At 40.3% G+C, this 25,964-nt stretch overlaps 3 protein-coding genes across 3 annotated transcripts in view; 2 read left to right on the plus strand and 1 right to left on the minus strand.

Moving 5' to 3' along the window:
• The first annotated feature begins 1,976 nt into the window (after positions 1 to 1,976).
• s1pr3b (sphingosine-1-phosphate receptor 3b) lies at positions 1,977 to 4,094 on the plus strand. The gene is made up of 2 exons (XM_084047862.1): positions 1,977 to 2,115; positions 2,654 to 4,094. Exon 2 carries the CDS (start codon positions 2,722 to 2,724, stop codon positions 3,874 to 3,876), a length of 1,155 nt encoding a protein of 384 aa, XP_083903988.1. The 5' UTR covers positions 1,977 to 2,115; positions 2,654 to 2,721; the 3' UTR covers positions 3,877 to 4,094.
• Positions 4,095 to 11,759: 7,665 nt separating this feature from the next.
• Positions 11,760 to 25,964, minus strand: part of shc3 (SHC (Src homology 2 domain containing) transforming protein 3) — a gene marked incomplete at both ends in the record, with an annotated part of 29,876 nt that continues 15,671 nt past the window's right edge. Inside the window, 6 exons of the mRNA XM_084046097.1 lie at positions 11,760 to 11,888; positions 12,986 to 13,359; positions 20,874 to 21,080; positions 23,064 to 23,151; positions 24,104 to 24,257; positions 24,995 to 25,124. Of these exons, the coding sequence (XP_083902223.1) occupies positions 11,760 to 11,888; positions 12,986 to 13,359; positions 20,874 to 21,080; positions 23,064 to 23,151; positions 24,104 to 24,257; positions 24,995 to 25,124 (1,082 nt within the window). The remainder of the gene's footprint in view (positions 11,889 to 12,985; positions 13,360 to 20,873; positions 21,081 to 23,063; positions 23,152 to 24,103; positions 24,258 to 24,994; positions 25,125 to 25,964) is intronic.
• Positions 14,908 to 18,151, plus strand: LOC311037041 (E3 ubiquitin-protein ligase TRIM39-like). Its single transcript, XM_084046098.1, has 2 exons — positions 14,908 to 17,440; positions 17,900 to 18,151. The coding sequence occupies exon 1, from the start codon at positions 15,117 to 15,119 to the stop codon at positions 16,518 to 16,520; it is 1,404 nt and encodes a 467-aa protein (XP_083902224.1). The 5' UTR covers positions 14,908 to 15,116; the 3' UTR covers positions 16,521 to 17,440; positions 17,900 to 18,151.

Consider the following 25,964-nt stretch of genomic DNA (forward strand, 5'->3'; position numbering starts at 1 on the left):
ATGCCATCAATGACTGATAGTGACTGATGCCATCAATGACTGATGCCATCAATCAAAAGAAAAGGTGGCAAGAAGGGCTAGGGGGGAGGTGAGTCAGAAGAGTTGAGTCTTCAGATTATGGCCGAAAATTGGGAGTGAGTCTGCAGTTCTGACTGCAATGGGGAAATTGCAGCCCCATTTGCATTTGCAAATTGCAGCCTGCAGTTCCAAATTGCAGGAGATTGGAATTTCCTGCCATTTCCATTCATTACGTAACAATATACATCATTTGTTTGTGGAAATGTGAGACAAACCACTGCTCACATTGTCATGTTTTTACATAGATGTGACACTCTTACATCAACGGATGTTGATGCTGCTGCATGGGCTTTTCAATAAATAAGAGATCCTGAAAGGACGCAGTGAGTGCTGGTGATCTTTTTAAAGATACCGTTTCTGCCCGAACCGTGCACCCGATAAACGTGAACTGTGAACTATATTCAACTGACGAGTGCTCTCACTCTCTTTTTTCAAGTGACTTCAGCCCTTGTCTAGCCCCAGCGATGGGTGAGGTCACAGATGGGTGAGGTCACAGATGGGTGAGGTCACAAATGGGGCGAGGTCTTCGTCTCAGCTGCTTCACTTCCATTTCTCACTTCCAGCCCTTCCCATCCTTCCTGGATGAGGTCGCCTCGTCCGCCACATCACAGGATCAAGAGCACAGGATGGGGAGAGCGGTCCCACACACATAGGCCTACTGTATGTATAGCAGTGGTTCTTTTTCAAACGTTTTCATGTCAAGGATCCCCCAAATGAATCTCGAAAAATAAGACGCTCTCTCAGGGGGTTGTTCCTAACTCATTTGAATTCGTAAAATGTATTTGGCAGCGGACCCCCATCCGAAAATATTTTGTGCCAGGGACCCCCAAATGTTTCAAAAAAAGATCTGCCTAGTTTAGTTGGGACAGAACAATTTCAGTGGAGGAGCATAGCCTACATTTGTCACAGCTGCAACTAATCTCACAATTTCTATCCGAGTTCTAATATTTTCGGACCAGGACCACCATAGTGAAAACCAATGAAACCAGCTGGTGCAGTGCAGCCTGTGAGGCTTCAGGCTATTTATTTTAAATGGCAAACCTGTGTTTATGGTTTAATGTTTAGGCCAAAGTCTACAGAGGCTGGCTTTTTTCATAGGCTACTGTATTAGGTCGAGATCTTGATTGACAATTTCTTTCCATTTTCACATGGACTTTTCTTCAGTTTCAAGGCTCGTAGGAGTTATAGTCTACATATTAGTTTGGAAAAAAAATAATTAGAGGTAATCTTATGACTCATATATCCTAATTAAGATAATATATAGTCAACGTTTTATCACATGTTAAGAGTAAAAAAAAAGTGGAATACATTTTGTGTAGGGAGCCTTGAATGCACGAGGGAAGGTCTCATAATACATGAATTGAGACTTCATATAATGCACGTGGTTCTCAACCAGTGGTCCGGGGACCACTAGTGGTCCTTGAGGGGTTCCAGCCTCCAGGTGGTCCCCAGCTAAATGATGGCGAGTTGGTAACCAAATGGCTAGTTAACTCTTGAGAGCATAAAACGAAACCAAATGGACCCGGGGGACCACCAGTGGTCCTTGAGGGGGTTCCAGGTGGTCCCCAGCTAAATGATGGAGAGTTGGTAACCAAATGGACCCTTATAGAACACTCTTGAGAGTTAAAGTATTGTTAAACATCTGCATTACTTAATGAAATAATTGTTATCTTATTTGTTGCCTGTTAACTCTCCTTAATTGGTACCAACATCAATACAGCATGAATTGTGGACAAAATCACAACGATAACGATAAGGGTCTGAGAGTGTATGTCATCAAATGGTGGAGAAACCCACTCATCTAACGGATTCATCCTGACTTCTGCCTCACTAGAGACAGATGGGGAGGGAGGGAGTGACTTGAAGACAAAACGTCGATACTCCAGGGCTACGACTGCTACAAGATGGAACTACACCGACGATCCCGTTAGAAGGAATTTAATATAGAGTTTAGTAACAGTCAGAATGATTTTGCGCGTGTATATTTGGATATCATTATGAACTGAAGTGGAACTAAATCGCCAGCATCCTCATACGGTAAGTTTAGCCTGATTTGGGAAAATTCTATAATGACTTTCCGGGAATCAGTAGTGAATCTTTGCCCATTTTGAAGTACAAACAGCGGGTTGCTTTGTTAGCGATTTTAAATAAGAAAGGATTGTCTGCTTATTATCCGCGAATGGCCAAGTTCAAGTTGGAACTGATTGGGCTGTAATTGAGAAAGCAGTTATTTTCATTTCAACTTAAGTTGCAATCATACCGAGATGGAAATAAACAAAGCAGCATCTAGACCAGTAGCTATACATACTGTAATAGTTATGTCATGATAGGCCTATAAAAGCGGTTTTATGTTGATCTGTGAATAAGTGATTAATTGAAAATAAACTATTTTGAAAATAGCCTTTGAAATTCTAACTTTAAGGGCCCCCTAGACTCGAGTTGAGGCCCTTAAAGTTACATTTTAATATTCATATTCATATAATCTTCAACCCATATTTTAAAGGCACTATAGCAAATGATGACAATAAATCATTAAAACCCTGTCATACTTACATCTTATGAACTGTCCTTTTAGACCGCGGCACGGCTTACTCCGCTCCACTCTGACCTCTAGTGGCGGTGCACGGGACTCCACCCTCCAAGATGATCAACGCACAGATATACCTCCACTACAACTACACAGGGAAGCTGGAGCACCGGCCCATTAGTGGTAAAACCAGTGGCACCGTGGACGCCAAAACCATTGTGTTCCTTGTCATATGCAGCTTTATCGCCTTGGAGAACCTCTTCGTGTTGATAGCCATATGGAAAAACCACCGCTTCCACAACCGCATGTACTTTTTCATCGGCAACTTGGCCCTCTGCGACCTGCTGGCCGGAGTGGCGTACCTCGTCAACCTGCTGCTGTCTGGGGACAAGACCCTCCAGCTGTCCCCTGCCCTCTGGTTTGCCCGAGAGGGCAGCATGTTTGTAGCACTGGGGGCGTCCATTTTCAGTCTCCTGGCCATAGCCATAGAGAGACACCTGACGATGATCAAAATGAGACCGTATGACGCCAACAAGAACTACAGGGTGTTTCTCCTGATAGGCACATGCTGGCTGATCGCCATATCTTTAGGGGCTTTGCCCATCCTGGGCTGGAACTGCCTGGGCAACCTCCCCGACTGCTCCACGGTCCTCCCCCTCTACTCCAAGAAGTACGTGGCCTTCTGCATCACCATCTTCATGGCCCTGCTCCTGGCCATCGCCGTGCTCTACGCCCGCATCTACGTCCTGGTGAAGTCCAGCAGCCGCAAGGTGAGCAAGCACAGCCACTCGGAGCACGCCATGTCCCTGCTGCGCACCGTCGTCATCGTGGTGGGGGTCTTCATCGCGTGCTGGACGCCCATCTTCGTCCTGCTGCTGGTGGACGTGGCGTGCCAGCAGCCGGACCAGCGGCGCGGGCGCTGCTCCGTCCTCTACAAGGCCGACTGGTTCATCGCCCTGGCCGTGGTCAACTCGGCCATGAACCCGGTCATCTACACGCTGGCCAGCCGGGAGATGAGACGGGGCTTCGTGGGCCTGGTCTGCGGCTGCGTCAGGGGGAAGGCCTCCGTCGACGGCAGCGGGGCCAAGCCGTCGCTGGAGCCCAGCCGCAGCCGGAGTAAGTCCTGGAGCAGCCAGAACCATCCTCACCAGAACCAGCCCGGCGGCAGGCCGGCCGAGCTGGGGAAGGAGGACCAAACGGACCCGAGCCAGGCTCAGGTGGTCACCGTGGTGACAGGAATGAACACGGGCTCTGCTCGAGATGACATTTAGAGACGCGGGACGGCAATGAGAAATGTGAGCAAGCAAACAATGAAGGTGATTATTATGGTCCTACAGCATGTAGAGCCCGACCGATGCCAGATGTTTGGGTCCGATGCCGATCCCGATTTCGGAGAGTCCGAGACCACCGATATCAATGCTTTGACCCATATTTTGTCAAAAAGTGCTAAATTAATTCTAATCAATTTGATTTGATTAAACTACAAGCTCACAATGCATAGAAAACACACCATGCCATGCCCAGAATAGGGATGTCAGGTTTAAAGTGGTTACAAATTGGGACAAATAAGCTGCATAATTGCTGATACAGATATCGTCAAAAGGTCAAATAATGTTCGATATCTCGGCCCGACCGATATATATCGGTCCTGTGTTGTATGGCATGATGGGGCTGTACTCTACAAGCATCTCAGTTGACCAGTTTGTGCTGAGAGGAAATCATTACATCGGGACCTCAGGTAACGGCTGCAGGATAATATTTATTTTATATCTGGTAATTAATGCTTTACTGGTCTTGCTTATGTGGGAGCTCATTTAAATGGCCACCCCTGACTTGAAAATGACTTCTTTTAAAAAAAAAAAAACATTATGACGTGATTTGACCAGTACAAATTTCTCATGAATGAATGTCACACCTAGGGTTGGGATCCGTGAACCGGAAGGAACCGGATCCAACCGGATCCGGTTTCAACATTGAAGAACCTGTCAAGAGCTGGTACAATATGTGGACTTCACGTCTGCTATACAATTACAACACCAGTGGTTCTCGAACCGTTTTTTTTTTTTCAAGGACCACCATAACTCTGGGAGTGTACAAATGGAACCAAATGGACCCGTAAGGGTCCATTTGGTTCCATTTGTACACTCCCAGAGTTACAGACCTGGAAGGGTCCGTAACTAATCCAGAGGGTCCCTGGACCTCACTTTGAGAACCACTACAATAATATGTAGCCAATACTGTATGTATGATCTAATTTGTGTTTATGAAAAATATAATGAAGGCAAAAATTATTAAAAAATGAATAAAAATAATTGAAAATTATATATATTTTAATAAATATATAGGAATCGTTAAAGAGAACCGTTAAGGAATGATTAAAATCCTAAATGATCCCAATCCTAGTCACACCAGGTCTCATATACTGTATTAGTCTGGGATGAAATAATCTATCAACGATTTTGTGCCAGTCCCTGTGACATAGCAGATATGACCATAACACACAAGAAGGGCTAAATATGAATATGAACCATTATTCAAAATGTACTGTATGGGTAGCACCATGGTTTTAGTATGGAGCAACTGTAGTAAATAATGCATGATGATGGAATGTGTTTAAATTGTACATTGATAAGTGTAATGGAAAAAAACAAGCTATTTATTATTATACAGTTGATATTGTAATATGTATTTACTAAAACAGTTTAAGAAAACAGCAGCATGAAACGCAATGTAAATAACATGGAACATCAAATCACAAAACAGATTTGAAATACCTCCAAATCAGTAGGGCTATTTCAGTTTTTAATTATGATATTCTGTTGATATTTTGACCAGTAGTGCTGCTGGGCAGAGATTCTGAGATTAAATGTTAACAGCGCTCCACCTGCTGGTGAATAATGGTATAGCGTCACCTCAGTGTTTCCTCCTCCTTTCATCCTCTTTGTTCAAGACAACATTTTTATTAACCTCTTTGAACTGAAGATAAGTGGTTTTATTAATATCAAGCTTGAAAACTCTATTCTACAAGTCCCTACCTGTAGAGTATACATGGGCAACTGGCGGCCCGGGGGCCACATGCGGCCCCCACCTTCACTTAATAATGCAAGGTTAATATTGGAATACTGACATATTATTGATTTCAGCTGTTCCAATTCCAAACATGCAAACATGCTCCGCTTTAATTACTTCAGTCTATATTATTATTTTTATGACTTTTTTTTTATGTCCAATGTATTTGTATTTAAGTTCATAACGTAAACTTAAGTATAACTAAATGCATTTGAAATAAAATAAAAATAATACTTTTCAGGATTCCAATTCAAAAATAGCAAAAAAGAATTCAGGATTCCAATTCCAAAATAGCAAAAATAGCAGATCTACAAGTTAAAATATGGAGATAAGAGGTTTCTGCCCGACAGGCATGTCAATTCGGCAAATAAAATTATTATATACTGGCAAATTGTCCATGTTGACTTAAGAGCAGAATTTTAGCAAATTTTACAGGTGTAGTGCTCAAAGCGTTGATACAAATCTAAAGAAATATACTCTAATGACATTTCAGGGCCTATTATGGATAATCATTTTGTTTTAAGTACAGTGCCCTGCCCCATATGCTTTATTAATATTGAGACAAATCACATGGAGCTACCTTAAAGGACAACTTTGTTTTTTTACAACCAATGTTTATGTTTTAGATTGTAATTAAAGTAAATAAAAGATGAGTGTTAAAAAAAATTAATTTACTGCTTTCTATAGTTTTAGCAATTTTCACAATCTTTTTTACAGTGTTTTCACAGTGGGCGGGGGCATTCTGTCCGGTGGCTAAATATGCATTTTTTTAACACATTAACCCGGCGTTTTCTTTATTATTATTTACAGTAGCTCTTCTAGCCCCCAATAACTCACATCTGGCCATCTCAGACAGCCGGACCTTTTTTATTGTGTAAAAAAGGCATATTTAGCCACCGGACAGAATGCCCCCGCCCACTGTAAAAAATATCGCAAAAAATGCTAAAACTATAGAAAGCAGTAAATGAAAAAAAAATTACACTCATCATTTATTTACTTTAATTACAAGCTAAAATATAAACCTTGGTTGTAAAAAACCAAAGTTGTCCTTTAAGCAAAGAGTAGTTATCTGTTCTCTACAGAGAGTGCACACATTCACGGTTCAACAGTCACACAGAGATCATTATAAACTCATACAACCAAAAGATTAAATGTGTCAACATCGTTTGGACTTGTTTCTTTGTTTCTTTATTTAATTATTCTCGACCTGTCCCAAAATAGTGTTGTTTTTGTGAGATTCTGTCTGACAAAGATTCATATTTAGAATTTGGAAATGATACATTTATAATATAAGAGAGAGAGAGAGAGAGAGAGAGAGAGAGAGAGAGAGAGAGAGAGAGAGAGAGAGAGAGAGAGAGAGAGAGTAGTGTCGAGCAGCAACACGCAGCAGGGCAAACACAACCTCTATTAGTGAACAGGCACGCCCCATTAACCAAAAAATCTTCAAAAAATAAAGAAAATAGAAGATTTACGAGCTTGTGAGCTTGTAGATCTGCTATTTCCACTACTTTTGAAATAGGGCTGAAGTGGTTAAGGATCAGCTATTGCACTTTGAAGAGAGAGAGAGAGAGAGAGAGAGAGAGAGAGAGAGAGAGAGAGAGAGAGAGAGAGAGAAGAGAGAACAAATAAAAACACCATTGGTACAAAGAAAAGGCACATTTTCATCAACAGAAATCTGGAAAAAGCCATGTTCTCTCATTTGCGTCCCAACATGTTTGGTTGTGTACTCATCTTTTCAATATGCCACACAGCTGATAATCATATGATAATCACACAAGTTCAAGTATGAAGTTGGTCTTGCTTGGTCTATGTTTAGTTCATAACGTTGCACATTTTCTAAGTTGATTCTTGGAATTTAGTCTTTGAAAATAAGTTCTTGTTTAAAGGGATAGTTCACCACCAAAATGACTTTTCGTCGCCCCATGGAGACTTGAATAATTTGAATTCCATGGGGTGACTTATCGATAGAAACATTTTTTTGGGGGGGGGGGGGGGGTGAAGTATCTCTTTAAGTATTTCAAACAGCCCTGTTTTGTGTTCAACACCTTTAAACCCCAGCATCCTTATTGTGGGGACGGCTTTCCCCACAATAACCCAAAACAGAAAAGACACTAGTATTGAGCCCCCCCCCCCCTGAGGGACTCCGGTTACCCATATGGGGTTTAAGTGGTTAACACATTATCCTTCTCCCAGGACACTAGATTGGATGGATTCTCATTGGAAGGGAGAACATAAAGTAACATTTTATATCGAATCAAAACTCAAAACTTTCTCATTGATTCTTTTTGCCCATTTCTCTTCACCTTCTCAGATCAGACCTGAGAAGCAAAATGGGAGGAATGTTCAAAAGGAATGAAGGAGATTCCTGGTCCGAGTTTTAATAAGACTGGATCTGGAAGATATTAGTTTATAATCTTCCCAATACCAGGGGTGGAAAGAGTACTGGAATATCCTACGCAATTACAATGTATTTTAATTGACATAAATATTACTAAAGTGGAAATAAAATGAGTTACTTGTGACGAAAACTACTTGAGTAAAAGTTAAAAAAAATCTGTAGTTATTTTGAGTAACTTAGTTACGTCTGGTAAACGTGAAAGTACAAATGAGGCATTCTGAGCTTAATGTGCAATACCAACTAATCCCCTCTCTCCATTCAGTGTTGCTCTCCAAAGTGGTGAGAGCATCTTTTCTTTAAAATAATGTTTTCTTTCAGAGTCACCGGTGTGTGCCAAAAAAGAGCAGCTCTACAAGCTCATAGAGCAGTGGTTCCCAACCTTTTCTTGAAACAGGGCCCACTTGAAAATCTCCAAAATGTTCGAAATCCCACCCATTTGACCATATGTTTATTTTCATGATCAATCAATCGATTGTGTTCCGGCTTGGATCAATAGAACATAGAGTATAATTTAAGTTCATATTTAATTGTATCACAATAAATAAATAAGAAGAATGATTATTAATTTCTTACATAAATGATATAGTATCAATACAATCTTAGTTGTTTTGCCAATGATTTGCCACTTGCAATATCCTCATGGCACACCAGAGGGCCCCAGCCCACAGGTTGGGGATCACTGTCGTAGAGCTTGTCTATAAATGAAGGGAAAAGATGTTCATAACAAACATAACTCTAGGCCGCTCTGTCATTCTTGCCATTCCAAAAGTATTTGAAATCAGTACTTAAATCAAAAAATCTACTCAAGTGAAAGTAGAATTACTGATCTTAGAATGTAGGCGACTTAAAAAAAAACTAAAAGAACAAGTACACGAACAAGCTACTAAACAGTAAAGTGAATACTTGTAATTAGTTACTTTCCAACCCGGTCAGTAATGCTCTGTAATACACAACCCTCCAAAAGAGTTACCCTCCCCTCTTGCAGCAAAATACAGGTACATTATATTACATTACATTTGCGTCTGTCTTGTCAAACTCAATGAACACATTGTGATGTTGGTTCAGTAGTACTCGTCCGGGGCACATCAAAAGCAACACCCCATGCATTTTGGTATCCGTCAGAATACTAATAATATTAAGTGTGAGAGGGGAAAAAGACATTGCTTTTCTTGTTTGCCATTTCTACAGCCCATTTAAATGAACACCGTTTCTATAAAGACAGCCTGTGTGTAACCTAAGCAAGTGTTTCAAATAACTTGTGTGGATGGCGGATAGCAAATTCATTTCAATTTGAATAGCAAAATGAATGCTTAGCAGTCAAGCTATATCAGAAAAACCCCATTCACCAGTTATTCTCCCTTGCATTAATTAATGTCGCACCTAATACTTCAAACCATAAACCAAACAACTTTACTCTTTACGGTTGTTAATTGATAAAACATGATAAATATAGCGAGTGTAATAACTGTAGGGCTAAACAAGAATACATTTCTGTGATGACATCAGGTGCCAATAGTCCTACCATAAGATACACACACGAGAACAAAATAACCATTTATAATCAAGATTTTTACATTGTCAAGTGAAAGTGATCTAATATTGAACTTTCCTAATTGAGGTTGCACTAAGTGAACTCAAGAGGACTTGTTTAATTCGGTCCTATATAGTGTGTAAATTACTGATCAACACATTGGTGAATTGCCGTGATACAACTGACACAGATGCGCCAATCTAATGTTCTCATTGTGCTATTCATTCGTGATCATCAAATAATACATTTTTTATAAGTCCACAATAAAGCCAGAAACGATGTGAGAATATCCATTGCATGACTCAAGCCCCAATAAACCAATTATCGACTGACTACACACCTAGTTAATCAAAAGAAGAATCCAGAGAGCGCCAATTCAGAAATAATGATTGTTTGAAAAGCATAAATATTTTACAGTGTGAGCATACACAAGGACCGCTTCCAAAAACAAAAAGGGGCTTTGAGGTCTACGAACAATGTCCACAAGAACAGTTGATTTTTCAAGTCATGCGACCGCAGTGACACAAGAGAGTACTTCATTTAAAAAATAATTTAAAAGAAAATCAGTCATCTTTAAAGCCATTGACAGGTATATGAAAAATGTCAGTTTGACACCCATACGCTTAATTTATTATACTCCTTCATATGACGATGTTGCGAGCTGAAAATAGCAAATGTACATATACTTTCCCAGTGTCCTTGCAGCTCCATATTTTTTGGGGGTAAATGATTACCCTGTTTCATCGTACAAGAGTGTCGTGTCCAAAGAAGTGAAAATAACCGATCTACGAGCTCACAATTTGTCGCAATGTGACACGTTGTGGGCTTGTAAATCTGCTATTTCCGCCACTTTTGGAAAAGTTTGGTTGGTTAAGTCTGCCTGTGGGTTCTATAAATATTTTACCAACGGAAAGTATTAACAAGAGCTTGTGTCTAAATAACGACTACACTGGATCCACTGGGACACAGGTTCTTGTTCCCATTTCCCGAAAAGTAACGGTTTTGGACAGACAGTACAAGGTTTCCGCCCGACAGCGATTAATGTAGATCGGGCTGTTTCCGGCACGCAACACCGGCGTACACCAAAGTATAAACCCGGCTTCACACTGTGACTACAGCAAAAGCAAAAACACATTCACTTAAGTTTCCCAATAAAAGAACATTCTATAGGGCATAGCAGTGGTGGCCATTTTCTGGTTCCACTCCCAAATAGTCAATGCATTTTTCCCATTGACATTTCCAAATATATTTATATAAATTAATTTAAGCCTAGAATCAAGCCATCCAGGGTCCTGGTGAATCTTAAGAACCTTAAAACGTTTGATTCTGTGAAAAAAAACTTTTTTGAAATCGGCAAAACAAAGGGTATTTTTAAACATAGTATATCATAAAATTAAATATATATTAAAAAAATCACAGGAATAAATTTTTCATGGTCATGATTCACCAGGACCCTGGATGGCTTGATTCTAGGCTTAAATTAATTGATATAAACATTTTTGGAAATGTCAATGGGAAAAATGCATTGACTATTTTGGAGTGGAACCAGAAAATGGCCGCCACTGCCACAGTATGCCCTATAGTGACTGGTTGAGTGAGTTGTCACGCTAATGATCAGATTAAAGGATATTTCTCCTAGAATATTTCAATATAAACAGCATTTATTTTCCAAACAGTTTTGATTCCTCAAACTCTTAACCAACAGTACCTGTAGAAATGTGCTTGTGCTTGACAGACAAAACTAAAATGTCAGGATTTGTTTTATTCTAAAATACTCTTTTCTTTTTTACCGCCTCTATGAGGTTGAATTTGCGCTTCGTCTAAACAACAAGACCAGATGTCTTTTTTTTAATAATGTTTTAAAACACCAAATCAACATATTATGTCCAAATGCACCTATATGTCTTCTCAAAAATATAGCATTTCAGTCATCACAACAAAATAATAACAGTTCTATAAATCATTTGTATCTTAAGCAAATTTTGCATCTTCCAATGCATCCAGTGAGCTGCCCCCAGTTTGCCAAAAAAACACTTTCAGCACACGGAGCCTTTGAACAATAACACATTCTCTTAATGTTTCATCTTCAAGTTTCAGGTTAGCGTTGGTGACTGTTCAGAGTTTCCTGTTGCCCGTTTCCTGTCAAGCATTTCCTGTCACTGTTTCCTTCCCACCGGTTGTTTAAGACACAGTTCGCTCCCGGCCGACACAATTGGCAGACTGTTATCGCGGTGATGGCCAATAAGGTGGCTAATGCTGTCAAATATGTGATCTTTTGTCCGTACCTTTAAAAAGACAAAGACATATTAGTCTCTTGAAAGTGAAGTATAATATAAAGTTAAAATAAATAAAAGTCTTGCAAATGAATATTTTCTAGCTAAAGCTGCAATAGGCTCCATGCACAGCAACCATATTGGACGGAAATTGGGCCTCTTCCATACTTCCTTCACAGGTGTTACCCAATGATACTAATGAAGGCTCGGTTCCATTTCGTGTAGCACAGTGGTTTTCAAACCTTTTAATTTCTAGGACCCCCATAACTCTGAGAGTGTACAAATGGAACCAAATGCACCCTTACGGGTTAATTTGGTTCCATTTATACACTCTCAGAGTTACATACCCGCAAGGGGCCATTTGGAACCCCCTCAAGTGTTTCCAGTGAGCCAACATGCACACTATCAGCGCCCTGACTCTGTTTGCCCAGAATGGAACAGAGCTTTTTTTTTTTATTTGACCCAAAGACCAAGGAGATATGATTTTTCGAAGATCTAGACTCCCATCCTCTTCCTTGTTACCTTTAAACTTAAAAATTCTGTATCTCGGCTCCTGAGTACTTTTTTTTTTCAATGAAAAATCTTGGCAGTGGGCAAACGCGGCCAGAAATAATTCAGGCAGAGAATGAGTTAACAGTTTGCAAAAGGTACAAAGATACAGTTATACAATCATGCTAAAAGGATAACACAAAAAGCCCTGAGAGCTTGTTTCCATTGTAGTCCTATTTTGTTCAGTGGTGGAAGAAGTACTTATATTTTTAAGTAAAAGTATCAATACTATGTTACAAGTAAAAGTTCGGAATTGAAAATTCCGTAATCCGTAGTAATTAGTATAAAAGTACGAAAGTACGAAAGTACAAAAGTACAAAAGTACAAAAGTACAAAGTAAAAGTACAAAAGTATTAGTATAAAAATGTACTGACATTTCTTCTTGTATGTAGTAAAATGTTAGCCTGACACTCAGCCTGAATTTTCATTTCGTTGAGTAAATGTACTTAGTTACTATACACGACTGGTTTTGTTTTTATCTGTTGCTTTTGCATGCTCGAAATCAATCAATCAATCAATCAATCAATCAATCAATCAATCTCCCCCTCTCTCTCTCTCACCGTGCCCTCGGGGTCCACGAGCAGCAGGTGCTTGGCCAGTCCATTGTGCATGCCGGTCAGTACGTAGGACCCGGGGTTCGTGGTGCTCTTGCGAACCAGGAAGTCGCCGTCCTCCGTCAGCAGCTTCTCGGCGTCGCGGCGGCTCATCTCGCCGTGGTACCACATCTGGCCCTCCAGCTCCTCCTGGGCCCGGAAGGCGGCCGAGCGCACCAGGAGAGGGCTGGAGTTGTCCACGGAGGCGGCCTTGTGGAGGCCCCCCGCCGCCGCCGCCGCCGCCGCCGCAGCAGCCTGGGAGTGATGGGGCTGGATCTGGGACTGCTGCTGCTGCTGCTGGGGATGATGGGACTGACAGTGGATGGCGTCCTCAAAGGGCTCTGGTGTAGAAGAGAGACGTTTGATCAAGAAAGGGGCAAATTAAGTGGTTTTGAGGTCTTTAACCCGCATTAAGACCGGGAACGCATCTGTGTCATTTTAAAGATTTCTTTGGGCTATTTTTTTTCTTGAACATTTTTCCAAATCTTTGAATATAATTATTATGTATTGTTTCAAGCGAACATCTTTAACTCAAATCTTTGCTTCTGGGGGGGTCCCTGGAACAAAATATTTTAAGATGGGGGGGGTCCGCGGACAAATACATATCATTTTGGGTGGTCCTTGACATGAAAAAAGTTTGAGGACCACTGATATTATGGCAACATACGTTTTTCAGAAAACTGTTAGGATTTAGAAGACTTTTTGTAGAATTTGTAGAATCCCCAGAAGCAAAGATAGAGTTTTAAAAAATCGCTTTAAACATATTAAAAGATTTGCACACATTTTCACGATTTATTTTCTTCAAAAAAAGCAGATCTTCAAGCTCGTAGTGCGGCACTCAGTGCCACGCTATGAGCTTGTTTATCTGCTATTTTTGACACAGATGCGTTCCCGGATTGAATGGGTTAACCCTGGTGACCCTATTTTGGGCAAAATATATAAAAAATATATATTGGCAGTGGCTCAGGAGGTAGAGCGGCCACTTGTTCGATCCCGGGCTCTTCGAGTTAGTGTCGAAGTGAAATGTCAAAAAGAACCTGTGTAATGGATCCAATGTAGTTATTATTTTGTCACAAGCTCTTGTTAATACTTTTAATTGGTTCAATATTCACAACACCTAGAGACACACTTCACCACTTTCACTTCATATTTTCTTCTCTCCAAAAATAGCAAAGATAGCTGATCTACAAGCTCAGTTGTGAGCTTGTAGATCGACTTTTTTTTAAATTTTGTGTGCCACTGTAGTATGACAAAGTAGAGAATTGACGATAAATCATACAAAGTTTAAATATGGAGATATGAGGTTTCTGCCCGACAGCAACAACGATCCTGGAGTGCTCCAAATACACAACTGAGATGAATGTGCTGTTCTTTGAAGGGCTAGATACTGGGACCTCCTGTATTTTTATGAGAAATCTGCTCAGACCTGTGGAACATCAGCGTGCAGTGGTGAAAGCTGTGATGGATCTTGACATTTTCTCTTTGATATACTGTACATAGGCTTAGGGTGTAAGGCTACAGTATAAACATTGGGCAGTACCCAACACCAGCAGTGAGAGGCAGCAATACCACCAAGGACTAGTATGCATGCACCAGCGTGATCTAGTATGAGAGCGACGACGCTAGCATAGACTCCCATTGTAAGAATGGAATGCGGAAATGCTCTGTCTATCTCAATGAGGAAGTTCCAATGTTTGGAACTACAGCCCATAGCAGCCCGCTTTGCGGCGAGATCAAAGCGTGACGGAACTCTCTCTCTCTCTCTCTCTATGGGTCTGGTATGCACATTCTCGCAATCTCCCGCCCTAAACCCTCCCCCTAAACAAACACACACACACACACACACACACACACACACACAACGAGAGAGAGATACAGACAGACAGACCGAGAAGGAGGATAGACTGGCTTTCCATAGCGAATATTAGTACAGTACTTGAAGTTGCTCGTCGGCTCGGCTGAATGGGATTCGAACAACAAGAACCAGATTCAAAGTGAAACTAAACTAAACTTCAGGGAACACTGGAGAGGAGGGAGAGTGTTACCTCGAATGACTGCTGGCTGATTTCCGGGGTTTGTAGCTTCGCTCAGAGACTAAATGGCTTCCTCTTTTTCAGAAGTGGATTTTTCCTGTGCTGTGTGTCGTGACATATATAAACATCCTGTTCTCCTGCCGTGTAGCCACAGCTTCTGTAAAGCCTGTCTGCAGGAATGGTGGAGACAGATAGCCATAAAGCAATGTCCACTTTGTAAGGAAACATCTGGGGTAGACGATCCGGATCCACCGTGTAATCTGGCTCTGAAGAACCTGAGTGAGACCTTCTTACAGGAGAAACATCAGAGAGCTTCAATAGGGTCTGAGGATCTCTGCAGTCTGCACGCGGAGCAACTCAAACTCTTCTGTCTGGAATGTCAACAGCCAGTGTGTTTTCAGTGTGTTGAGTGTCGAGAACACACAAACCACAGTTTCAGACCCATAGACGCAGCTGCACAAGATCACGCAGAGCAAGTCCAGAAATCACTGAGGTTCTTACAGGAGAAACGGAAGGTATTTAATAAAGTTAAAATAAATTACAACCTAACAGAAAATCACATCAAAGTTCAGGCTCGGAACACAGAAACACAGCTTAAGGAACAGTTTAAGAACCTCCATCAGTTCCTACAAGATGAAGAGAAGGCCAGGCTTGCTGCTCTGAGGTTGGAAGTGGCACAGAAGAGCCATCAAATAAAGGGAAGGGTTGAGGTTCTGAGCAGAGAGATGGCAACCCTCTCTAACGCAATCCAAGCCGCCGAGAACCAGCTGAAAGCCGACAACCACCTCTTGTTCCTGCAGAACTACAAGGCCACGATGGAAAGAGTCCAGATCACACTGCAGGACCCACAGCCAGTCTCAGAAGCGCTGATAGACGAGGCCAAACACCTGGGGAACCTGGCCTTCAAAGTCTGGGACAAGATGAAGGACCACGTCTCCTACACTCCTGTGATTCTGGACCCCAACACTGCCCATCCACACCTCATCCTGTCTGAAGATCTGACCAGTGTGAGACGTGGAGAGAGACAGCTGCTTCCTGACAACTCTGAACGGTTTGACTACTGGCCTACTGTCCTGGGTTCTGAGGGCTTTAAATCAGGGATTCACAGCTGGGATGTGGAGGTCGGAGACAATAGATACTGGGGAATAGGTGTGTCAGCACAGTCTTACCAGAGGAAGGGAGACAGGGGAGGCCACATTTGGGCAATAAACCTATGTGATGGTAAATACACAGCAGAAATGTGCTCACCTGCTACAGAGTTAGAGACAGTTCTCTCAATGATCCAGAAACCCTGGAGGATCAGAGTCCAACTGGACTGGAACAGAGGACAAGTGTCCTTCTCTGATCCTGACACTAACACAGACCTACACACCTTCACAGACACTTTCACTGACACACTCTTTCCATTCATTTATAATGCTGATACTCTGCCTCTGAATATGTTACCAAGGAAGAACAGTGGCAATTAAACACAATGATTAGACACTACAGTTTAGGATCCATAATTGTGATGTGGATTAGGATGGTAAACATTGACATTAAGTGTCACCTAAAACCAGTGGTGGACAGTAACAAAGTACATGTACTTGTGACTGTCACTACACTACATTTCAAAGATAAATAGCCTATTGTACTTTTGACTCCACTACATTTCTAGGAAAGCTGTCAAGTACTGTAATAAGTAACTTGAATTTGATGGGTAACCAAATGTGGTGTTACAGCGCACTTTGTCCGCAATCTAAACTACACATTTTGAAGTGAATTTGCTTTCTAAGCAAGGACCTGTACATACATTTTGATGCCATAAAAAAGGAAGGAAGACAAAACCCTAATGCTGGATAGGGGGGAGTGGGGGGGCAGCGATCCAGGAGTCCTGCACTCTCGCATGGCATCAATAATGTTAATAATGGTGATTATCATAATAATAGCATCACAGTGTATATATAAATCAAACTATGACAATAATTATGATCATTTTTTAATGTTTTTTTTTTGTTTTATGTTAAACAACCAATCAAGCTACTGGTTCTATGATTAAACGTATTCCATCTCATCCATATGAGCTAATTTTTACACAGACAATTAACTTTAGTGGCCGGACAAGTGAATGGGAAATTTACTTTACTAAGGACAAGTGCCTCAAAAAGTTAATGTCAAGCCCTGCATAATATGGTGTATAAGGTATTAATGTTATTGGCTGAGGGTACTGTAAGACTACTGTACTGTAAAACTTGAGGTTTATTATTATGATACAGTCACCACTTTGATTGAATCTCAACACATGAACTAAAATTGAGGATTTTGGTTTGAGATCTACTTGCATTATTAAAAAAAGAAATACATAAAGGGATTATGATTCAATAAAATACATGCTACACACACATCTAGGGTGACCACCCGTCCCGAATTTCACGGGACAGTCCCGAAATTGGACCGCGTCCCGCACAAACGGAACAATGTCCCGCGAATCAAAGATTTATCAAAGATATATTAGCGTAGGCTATAGGATTATATCATATCCCCATAATAGTATTCATATTATTTCCGCAATACTCATTGACGAGAAACGCAGCCCCAAAACACACTCGCCCCTATTTTTTTCGACGACCGAGGCACATCTGTTGTGTGATTTGAGTTCACTTGGCAAATATCTGTTCCTCGTGATTTTACATGACAGACAGTTAACACAAACAGGTCAGTTGCGTGTTAGACATTTTCTCAAGTGTGATAAAACTTGATCCACAGATTATACAATAATGACAGCATTTTGAATACTAACAGGATGCTTGATAAACATGCAGGCTACCTACAAGTCCACCGTAGCTCTAGATACTTCAAGGTATAGAAGTGAAGTGAGATCCACTGATGAAACTTGTGGAAGTATTGTGGGTCTAAAGGATGATTTATGAAGAGGAAAAGTATGTTTCTTTTCTTTGATCTAATGTATGTCATATGATTACTGGCATATACGGTATGATCAGTGTCATATTTAATGTTTCTTTGGTATGACCAGCATTGTGTTCATTTGTATTTTGTATGATTTGTATCTTTAAATTTGACCTTACATCTAAAACCAATAAAGATTTTTATGATACAGTGACTAATGGCTGGCATTGCAATGAGTAGTAGGTTTACTGTCTAATGTAGTCATGTACACCCAGACATGCAGCAGTTATTCACTTATGAATAATTAATTACAGAATTTAGAATACTGGAAAATCATCAATATTTTATATATTTTGGTTAAATTACTAATATTTGTTTTCACAATTGTTTTTGTGACTAATTCTGTATAAAAATGAGAATATATAAAACACATTTAAAGATTATATACCTACATTTAAATGATGAACGGGAACTACAGAAATATTTCAATCCATTGCAAATGTATCCACTAGATGGCAGTCTAAGAACACAAATTACTCATACAGTAATTCACAGTTTCAATCACTCTTGTGAGCAGACTCATCCTCTTTCATAACAAAACTTGAATTTCCTCTTGGGGAGTTTTTATATGATTTTACAGTGGAGATTGGGGTCCCAGATATGAAAATTATTTAAAACGGGGTCAATTCGTGGCCTAATGCATATACATTGTACATCATTGTTATTAGAAAGATTGAGAAGCACTACAAAATAATTTGAAAACGTTGGTAAATTAAGCTATTGAATATACCACTACTATAACTTATATATATATCTATATTCAGAACGCATGTGTGCGTTCGTGCGTGCGTGCGTGTGTGTGTGTGTGCGTGCGTGTGCATGTGAGTGTATGTGTGCTGCTGTGTGCACTCACTGTGTGTGTGCGTGTGCGTGTGCGTGTGCGTGTGCGTGTGTGTGTGTGTGCGTGCACATACAGTACGTAGGTGCATGTAAGACCAGGTCATTATTATGGAATAACAGGGTACATAGAGTACTGCAACAGCATGGTCATTAGTGTCACAGGTCCTGTTCAATGTGTAAAGGCAAGCCCTAAGGATGATGTAGGAATGTAAAGATTAAAACCTGCACACTGTATTTCAACTGTCTTCATAATGACGGGATGTTCTTATTCCACCAAACTCACACCCTCACAAAACAAAAGCTAGGCCACCTGCGGTATATAATTAACAAGCTACAGTATAGTAATGTTACTCAGGGTGCTACTGTAGGTAGAGACGAATGCTCTGATCAATGCAGATCATTTTTTTATGATATTATATTTTTGCAGTGGTGGAAAGTAACTAATTTACTCAAGCACTGTACTTGAGTACAATTTTGAGGCATTTTTACTTTACGGGAGTATTTCCAATTTTCAGTACTTTCACTTCTACTCCACTACATCTCAGAGGCGAATATTGTACTTTTACAACAATTATTTCGAAACTTTAGTTACTAGTTACTTTGTAGGTTTTGATTATTATTACAAAAAATACATGAACCATTTCAGCCCTATATAGATTTCGGCCATTTGAAAATAGCCGATCTACAAGCTCACAACGCGTCGCATTGTGAGCTTGTAGATCGGCTATTTTCAAAAGATTTTATACATTTGAAAACTCGTGAAATGGGACCTTCTGCATAATGAGTACTTTCTACTTTTGGCACTTTAAGTACATTTTGATACCAATGCTTTTGTACTTTCAAAAACATGAGTACTTTTTCCACCACTGTATCTTTGTAATGCACAGTATTGTAGAGCTACAGGTGATTCCAGTAATGATTTGGTGTAAAATGATGTTTTTGGTAAACGGTCACACACATAAGGGCACCTAAAACCCTACTGTAGAACATTGGTTCTCAAAGTGGGGTCCGGGGACCCCCAGGGGTACTTGAGGGGTTTCCAGGGGGTCCCCAGCTAAATGATGGATAGGAACCAAATGGACCCTTATGGGTCTGTAACTCTGAGACTGTACAAATGGAACCAAATGGACCATTTGGTTCCATTTGTACAGTCTCAGAGTTAAATTAACATTGATTTTACAATATGAATTGGGGTCCCAGAGATACAAAATGCCATTAAATGGGGGTCCATAGCCTAAGGCATGTCAAACTGGGGGGGGTCCTTAAATTACAATGATTGAGAATCACTGCTAGAGCCGTAAAAAAGTTCTCTTATGGGGGTCCCTGGCTTATCTTTTCAAATGGGGGTCAGTGGGCTAATAAGTGTTAATTTGGGGGTCCTTGACATGAAAAAGTTTGAGAACCACTGCTGTAGAATACATTTCTGACAAGACAGGCTCAACAGAGATTCAAAGTCAAGCTTTCCGTGTTAAGTGGTCAGATGGGTGGGCCATGTGCATTTTCAGAGCATGTTTGTTTTCATGATAAATCAATCTATTGTGTTCTGGCTTCGATCAATGGAACTAAAATAGCATACTTTAGGCTCCTATTTATGGGATTTTTTTCTCTTTTTTTTCTCAATATTAATGTTATAATTATCAATAAAATATTTGTGTTTTGCCAATTATTTGGGGACCCACTTTCAATATCCTCACGGTCCACCGGCGGGCACCGGTCCACGGGTTGGGAGTCGCTGTGTTAAAGGAGTAGTTCACCAAAACAATTACTTATTTTCTATCAATTACACACCCCATGAAGCCTTGAATTCATGGAGATTCTTTTGTTTTTGTCGCATTCCTAAGCCAATAATTTGATACCGGGTCTTCGTCAGTAGGAGACTCCGCCGGTCATCAAATGACTGGCTTAGGAATGCAAACAAAAACAAAAAAAATATCCATGAATTGCAAGCCTTCGTGGGGTGTGTAATTGATAGAAAACAAGTCATTTTTTTGGGGTGAACTACTCCTTTTAAAGCCCATGCATGCCAGAGTACTCACTCATGTCAAACAGGTCCTTTTCAGGGCTGTCCTTGGCTGTGCCCGCCGCCGCGCCGTCCGACGTCACCGCGCTCTCCGCCTCCGCCTGTAGCACCGCCAGGACCTGGGCGTCGATCTGCTGGGTGTTGACGTACGTGGGCATCACCTCGCCGCCCGCTTTCGTTGCCTGAGTTTTCCCCTCGGGGAGACTGTAGGTGTCACCGGAGCCTATACGTGTTTGGAGGAACAAGCCATTAAAACCCATTAAGACCTGGAACGCATCTGCGTCGCATCTTTTTTGATTTGAGCAAAAAAAAAAGCATTATTTTACACTTTGGGCTATTCAAAAATAACAGATCTACAAGCTCATAGCGCGGCACCGAGTGCCGCGCTACGAGCTTGTAGATCTGCTATTTTTTAAACATCGTGAAAATGTGTGAAAATCTTTGAATATGTATTGTTTTAAAGCGAACATTTTTTAACTCAAATCTTTACTTCTGGGGGGTCCCTGGAACAACATATTTTGAGATGGGTGTCCGCGGCCAAATACATATCATTTTGGGGGTCCTTGACATGAAAAAGTTTGAGAACCACTGATAATAGAAATAGAAACATTAGTTTTTTCCCCCCAAAAAAATTGATGTAGACATTTGTAGAATCCCCAGAAGCAAAGATTAGTTACAAACGTTCGCTTAAAGGACAACTTTGTTTTTTTACAACCAAGGTTTATGTTTTAGATTGTAATTAAAGTAAATAAAAGATGAGTGTTAAAACATTTAAATGTACTGCTTTCTATAGTTTTAGCAATTTTCACAATCTTTTTTACAGTGTTTTCACAGTGGGCGGGGGCATTCTGTCCGGTGGCTAAATATGTATTTTTTTAACACATTAACCCGGCGTTTTCTTTATTATTATTTACAGTAGCTCTTCTAGCCCCCAATAACTCACATCTGGCCATCAAAGACAGCCGGACCTTTTTTATTGTGTAAAAAATGCATATTTAGCCACCGGACAGAATGCCCCCGCCCACTGTAAAAAAATTCGCAAAAAATGCTAAAACTATAGAAAGCAGTAAATGAAAAAAAAATGAAAAAAAAATATATACTGTATATTCAAAGATTTTCACAAATATTTATGATTTTTTTTAAATAGCAGATCTACAAGCTTGTATATCTGCTACTTTTGAATAGCCAAAGTATAAGATAACGGTTAAAGTGGTTAAAATTTAAAATGACAGATGCTTTTTCCGGTCTTAATAAGCCTCGCTGTTGAGTCACGGGGCCGTCCACATCACCAATGACATAAAGCCTGATTTATACTGCGTTGTGCATTGTGTCTGGCACCGGCTATTTTCGGTGCCAGACACACGGCCGCGTGTATAAAGTATAAAGCTGACATAATGATGACTATAACGATCACTGATGAACGAAAACTTTGTGTTAACATGTTAAAAAAAATGTGTTGGAAGTTCGGATGGCTCTCAGTGTTCATCAAATCGCTTTGAACGTGATCCCAACGATATCGTTCACCTCTGTTGTTGTGTCAGTATAGTTGTGGCAGGGACTCCGCCATCCACTTAACCCTTTAAGACCGGGAACGCATCTGTGTCATTTTAAGATTTCTTTGGGCTATTCAAAAATAGCAGATCTACAAGCCTATAGCGCGGCACCGAGTGCCGCGCTATAGGCTTGTAGATTTGCTATTTTTGGGATTTTTTTGGGGGGGGATTCTACAAATGTCTTCTAACAGTTTTTTGAAAAAACGTATATAATATCAGTGTTTCTCAAATATTATATGTATTTGGCCGTGGAGCCCCATCTCAAAATATTTAGTTCCAGGGACCCTCAGTTGTAACAGAGTTAAAAATGTTTGCTTTAAAAGATATATATGAAATATTTGCACAAATTTTCACGATTTTTTTGTATCGAAGTTACAAAAAAACAAAGTTTGTAATCGTGGCACTCGGTGCCGCGCTATGAGCTTGTATATCTGCTATTTTTGAATAGCCCAAAGATATCTAAAAATGACACACAGATGCGTTCCCGGTCTTAATGGGTTAAGTTAGAACGATTTTTGAAAAGGATTTTATCATGATAGTTATCGTTCTCGTGTGGACAGCCCTCGACTGAGTGTAACTTCTCTCCAACCATCAGAAATCAGATGACAATCCAACAACAACAATAACAAAGGATCATGTTAAAATCATCTGACCCTGTTGTACGGGTCTGCGTTCCTCTCCCCAGCCGTCTCCACAGTGTCGCCCCTGGTAATACGTTTGGTCTACAGAGCCTGTGCCCACCTACATTAATAACACGCGCACACACGCGCACACACACGCACGCACGCACACACACACACACACACACACACACACACACACACACACACACACACACACAAATATGTACACTTGTAATCCTGAGTCTTAAAGGTATTTTAGATGATAGATAGATAGATAGCTTGTCATTCAACAATACATGAAATGCATAATTGAACGACATTTCGTTCCTCAACGAAAACCACAGAGATTGGTTAAAATAACCTTTTATTCATTAATGTAGGTTCCAGATTGCAACTTTAATTCTGAGCGTGTACAAATGGGTCAGGTCCCTTTTCTTTGGTTGTACAAAGGTTACGAATGGATATAACGCTAGGATTTTACTAAAAAATCACGTACCCTACCTTTAGTAACAGATTTGAGTATTAACAAACTGCAGTCAAGTCCCAGAGGAAGAAAAAAAACGCACACTTTATCCAGTTCTTCCGAGAAGCTACAGGTAATAAGTTAGATGCAGTGGTGGAAAAAGTACTCACATTTTTTACTTAAGGAAAAGTATCAATACTGCAATGTAGAAGTACTCCGTTACAAGTGAAAGCCCAGAATTCAAAATTCACTTGAGTAAAAGTACAAAAGTATTGGCATCAAAATGTACTTAAAGAACCAAAAGTAAAAGTACTAAAATGTTTGAAAATGGCCTATGTATAAAATAGGTCTAAAGTGGTTAATGTATGTTTTATAATATAATAATTTATATCTGAAAAGTAACTAGTAACTAAAGTTTTCAAATAAATGTAGTGGAGTAAAAGTACAATATTTGCCTCTGAGATGTAGTGGAGTAGAAGTAAAAGTATTGGAAATTGGAAATACTCAAGTAAAGTACAAATACCTCAAAATTGTACTTAAGTACAGTACTTAAGTAAATGTACTTAGTTACTTTCCACCACTGGTAATAAGTTAGATGGTACAGTACCTGGCCTCCATCTGTTCCTGTGTTGTGATTGGTCAGCCTGGTGTCGATGAAGCCCCCTGGTGGCGGCATCTTGCCAGGAATGTTGTTGTAGTACGGGTGTTCCGACGGCTCCTCCTCCTCCTCTGTCCACGGAAACTCCTCCATGTTTAATACCCTGAGGAAACAACAATGACCAGAATAAAGCAGGGCCTCCCAGACGCTGGGTTTGTGGGTCACAAGTCACAAACCCAGTTAAAAATGGCCAAATAAAGGGTAAAAATGCCATTGCTTTTGAGGTCCCTCCCCCCGGGGATATAAAGGAAAATGTGTGTGTGTGTGTGTGTGTGTGTGTGTGTGTGTGTGTGTGTGTGTGTGTGTGTGTGTGTGTGTGTGCGTGTGCGTGTGCGTGTGCGTGTGTGCGTGCGTGCGTGCGTGCGTGTGTGTGTGCGTGTGCGTGCAGTGGTGGAAAAAGTACTCACATTTTCTACTTAAGTGAAAGTATCAAAACTGCAACGTAGAAATACTTTTAGTAAAGGGCCTGTGTTCAAAATGTTACTTGAGTAAAAGTACCAAAAGTAAAAGTACTAAAATGTTTGAAAATAGCTTGTAGATCAGCTATTTTCCAATAGCCTATGTATTAAGCAGGGCTAAAGTGGTTAATGTATGTTTTTTATAATATAATAATTTATATCTGCAAAGTAACTAGTAACTAAAGTTTTCAAATAACCGCAGTGGAGTAAAAGTACAATATTTGCCTCTGAGATGTAGTGGAGTAGAAGTGGCTCCAGTAAAGTGAAAGTACCGCAAAATTGTACTTGAGTACAGTACTTGAGTAAATGTGCTTAGTTACTTTACACCACTGTGTGCGTGTGCTCACACATTACGTGTGAATGCGTTGTGCATAATGTATACCTGTCATGTGTGGAGGACAGTTTGCTGGCAGGACACTGCAGGTACTGCTGGAAGCGCAGGTCGAAGGCCTGACCGATGGTGCTGATGACGTCCTGGGCCAGCCCGTCCGAACACTCCAGGATGTGACACGCTGTATGGGGACAAAATGACAATCCCGTTTTGCTGCCTGTGGCTCCAACGTGTGTTTTTAACAGTGTTGATTTCGTCCATGACGAGAAATGTTCGTCGACTACCTTTTTTTCACGGACGAAAACTAAATAAAAACTAAGCTATATGATGATGACTAAAACTAAAGACTAAATGCATTGACAATTGCGTCAACAAATAAAAACTAGACTAAATTGTTAGGGAGGGACGAGTGGAGAAGAGATCCAGTAGAACTAAAAGACAATCATTTTGTGTTTGGTTGCGCTCGGGTGTTGCGCTCTGAAAATAGCAGATCTGCAACCAAGTGTAAAATCAGCCATTACGACGCTATCAAGGCACCGCCAAAATTTTTGTCGAATAAATCAACTAGTCGACTATAATCTTATGATATTTAGTCGACTAAAACTAGACAAAAACTAAAACATTTCAGATGACTAAAACATGAATAAAACTAAATGGAATTTTATTCAAAATACTATGAGTAAAACTAAATCAAAATTTGATGTCAAAATCAACACCGTTTTTTTTTTTAACACAGTTTGGTTCTATTTACTCTACATGTGTGCTCACTTTATATTGTTGTATTGTGGTGGTCTTTTGCTGTTTTGTTTGTGGTTTTAGTTGTCTGAGGTTACATGTTACAGTTTTTTTCTGCGATATATTGTTTTATTGTTATAATGTTAGGGACTACGGATGAATATTAGCATCCTTGCTAACTCGTATTTACATTTACATTGCATCCTCAACTCCACTGTAAGTAGTTTTGTTGCTGTGTTCATGAATATGTTCTGTCCCTCTCAAATAAACGAATAAAGTAATGTGT

This window comes from Gymnoscopelus microlampas (assembly GCF_963454915.1).
Source record: "Gymnoscopelus microlampas genome assembly, chromosome: 21".
Lineage (NCBI taxonomy): Eukaryota > Metazoa > Chordata > Actinopteri > Myctophiformes > Myctophidae > Gymnoscopelus > Gymnoscopelus microlampas.

Excerpts from the sequence above, each read along its gene's own strand:
- s1pr3b (XM_084047862.1), top strand. The coding sequence starts at position 2,722 with ATGATCAACGCACAGATATACCTCCACTACAACTACACAGGGAAGCTG.
- LOC311037041 (XM_084046098.1), top strand. The coding sequence starts at position 15,117 with ATGGCTTCCTCTTTTTCAGAAGTGGATTTTTCCTGTGCTGTGTGTCGT.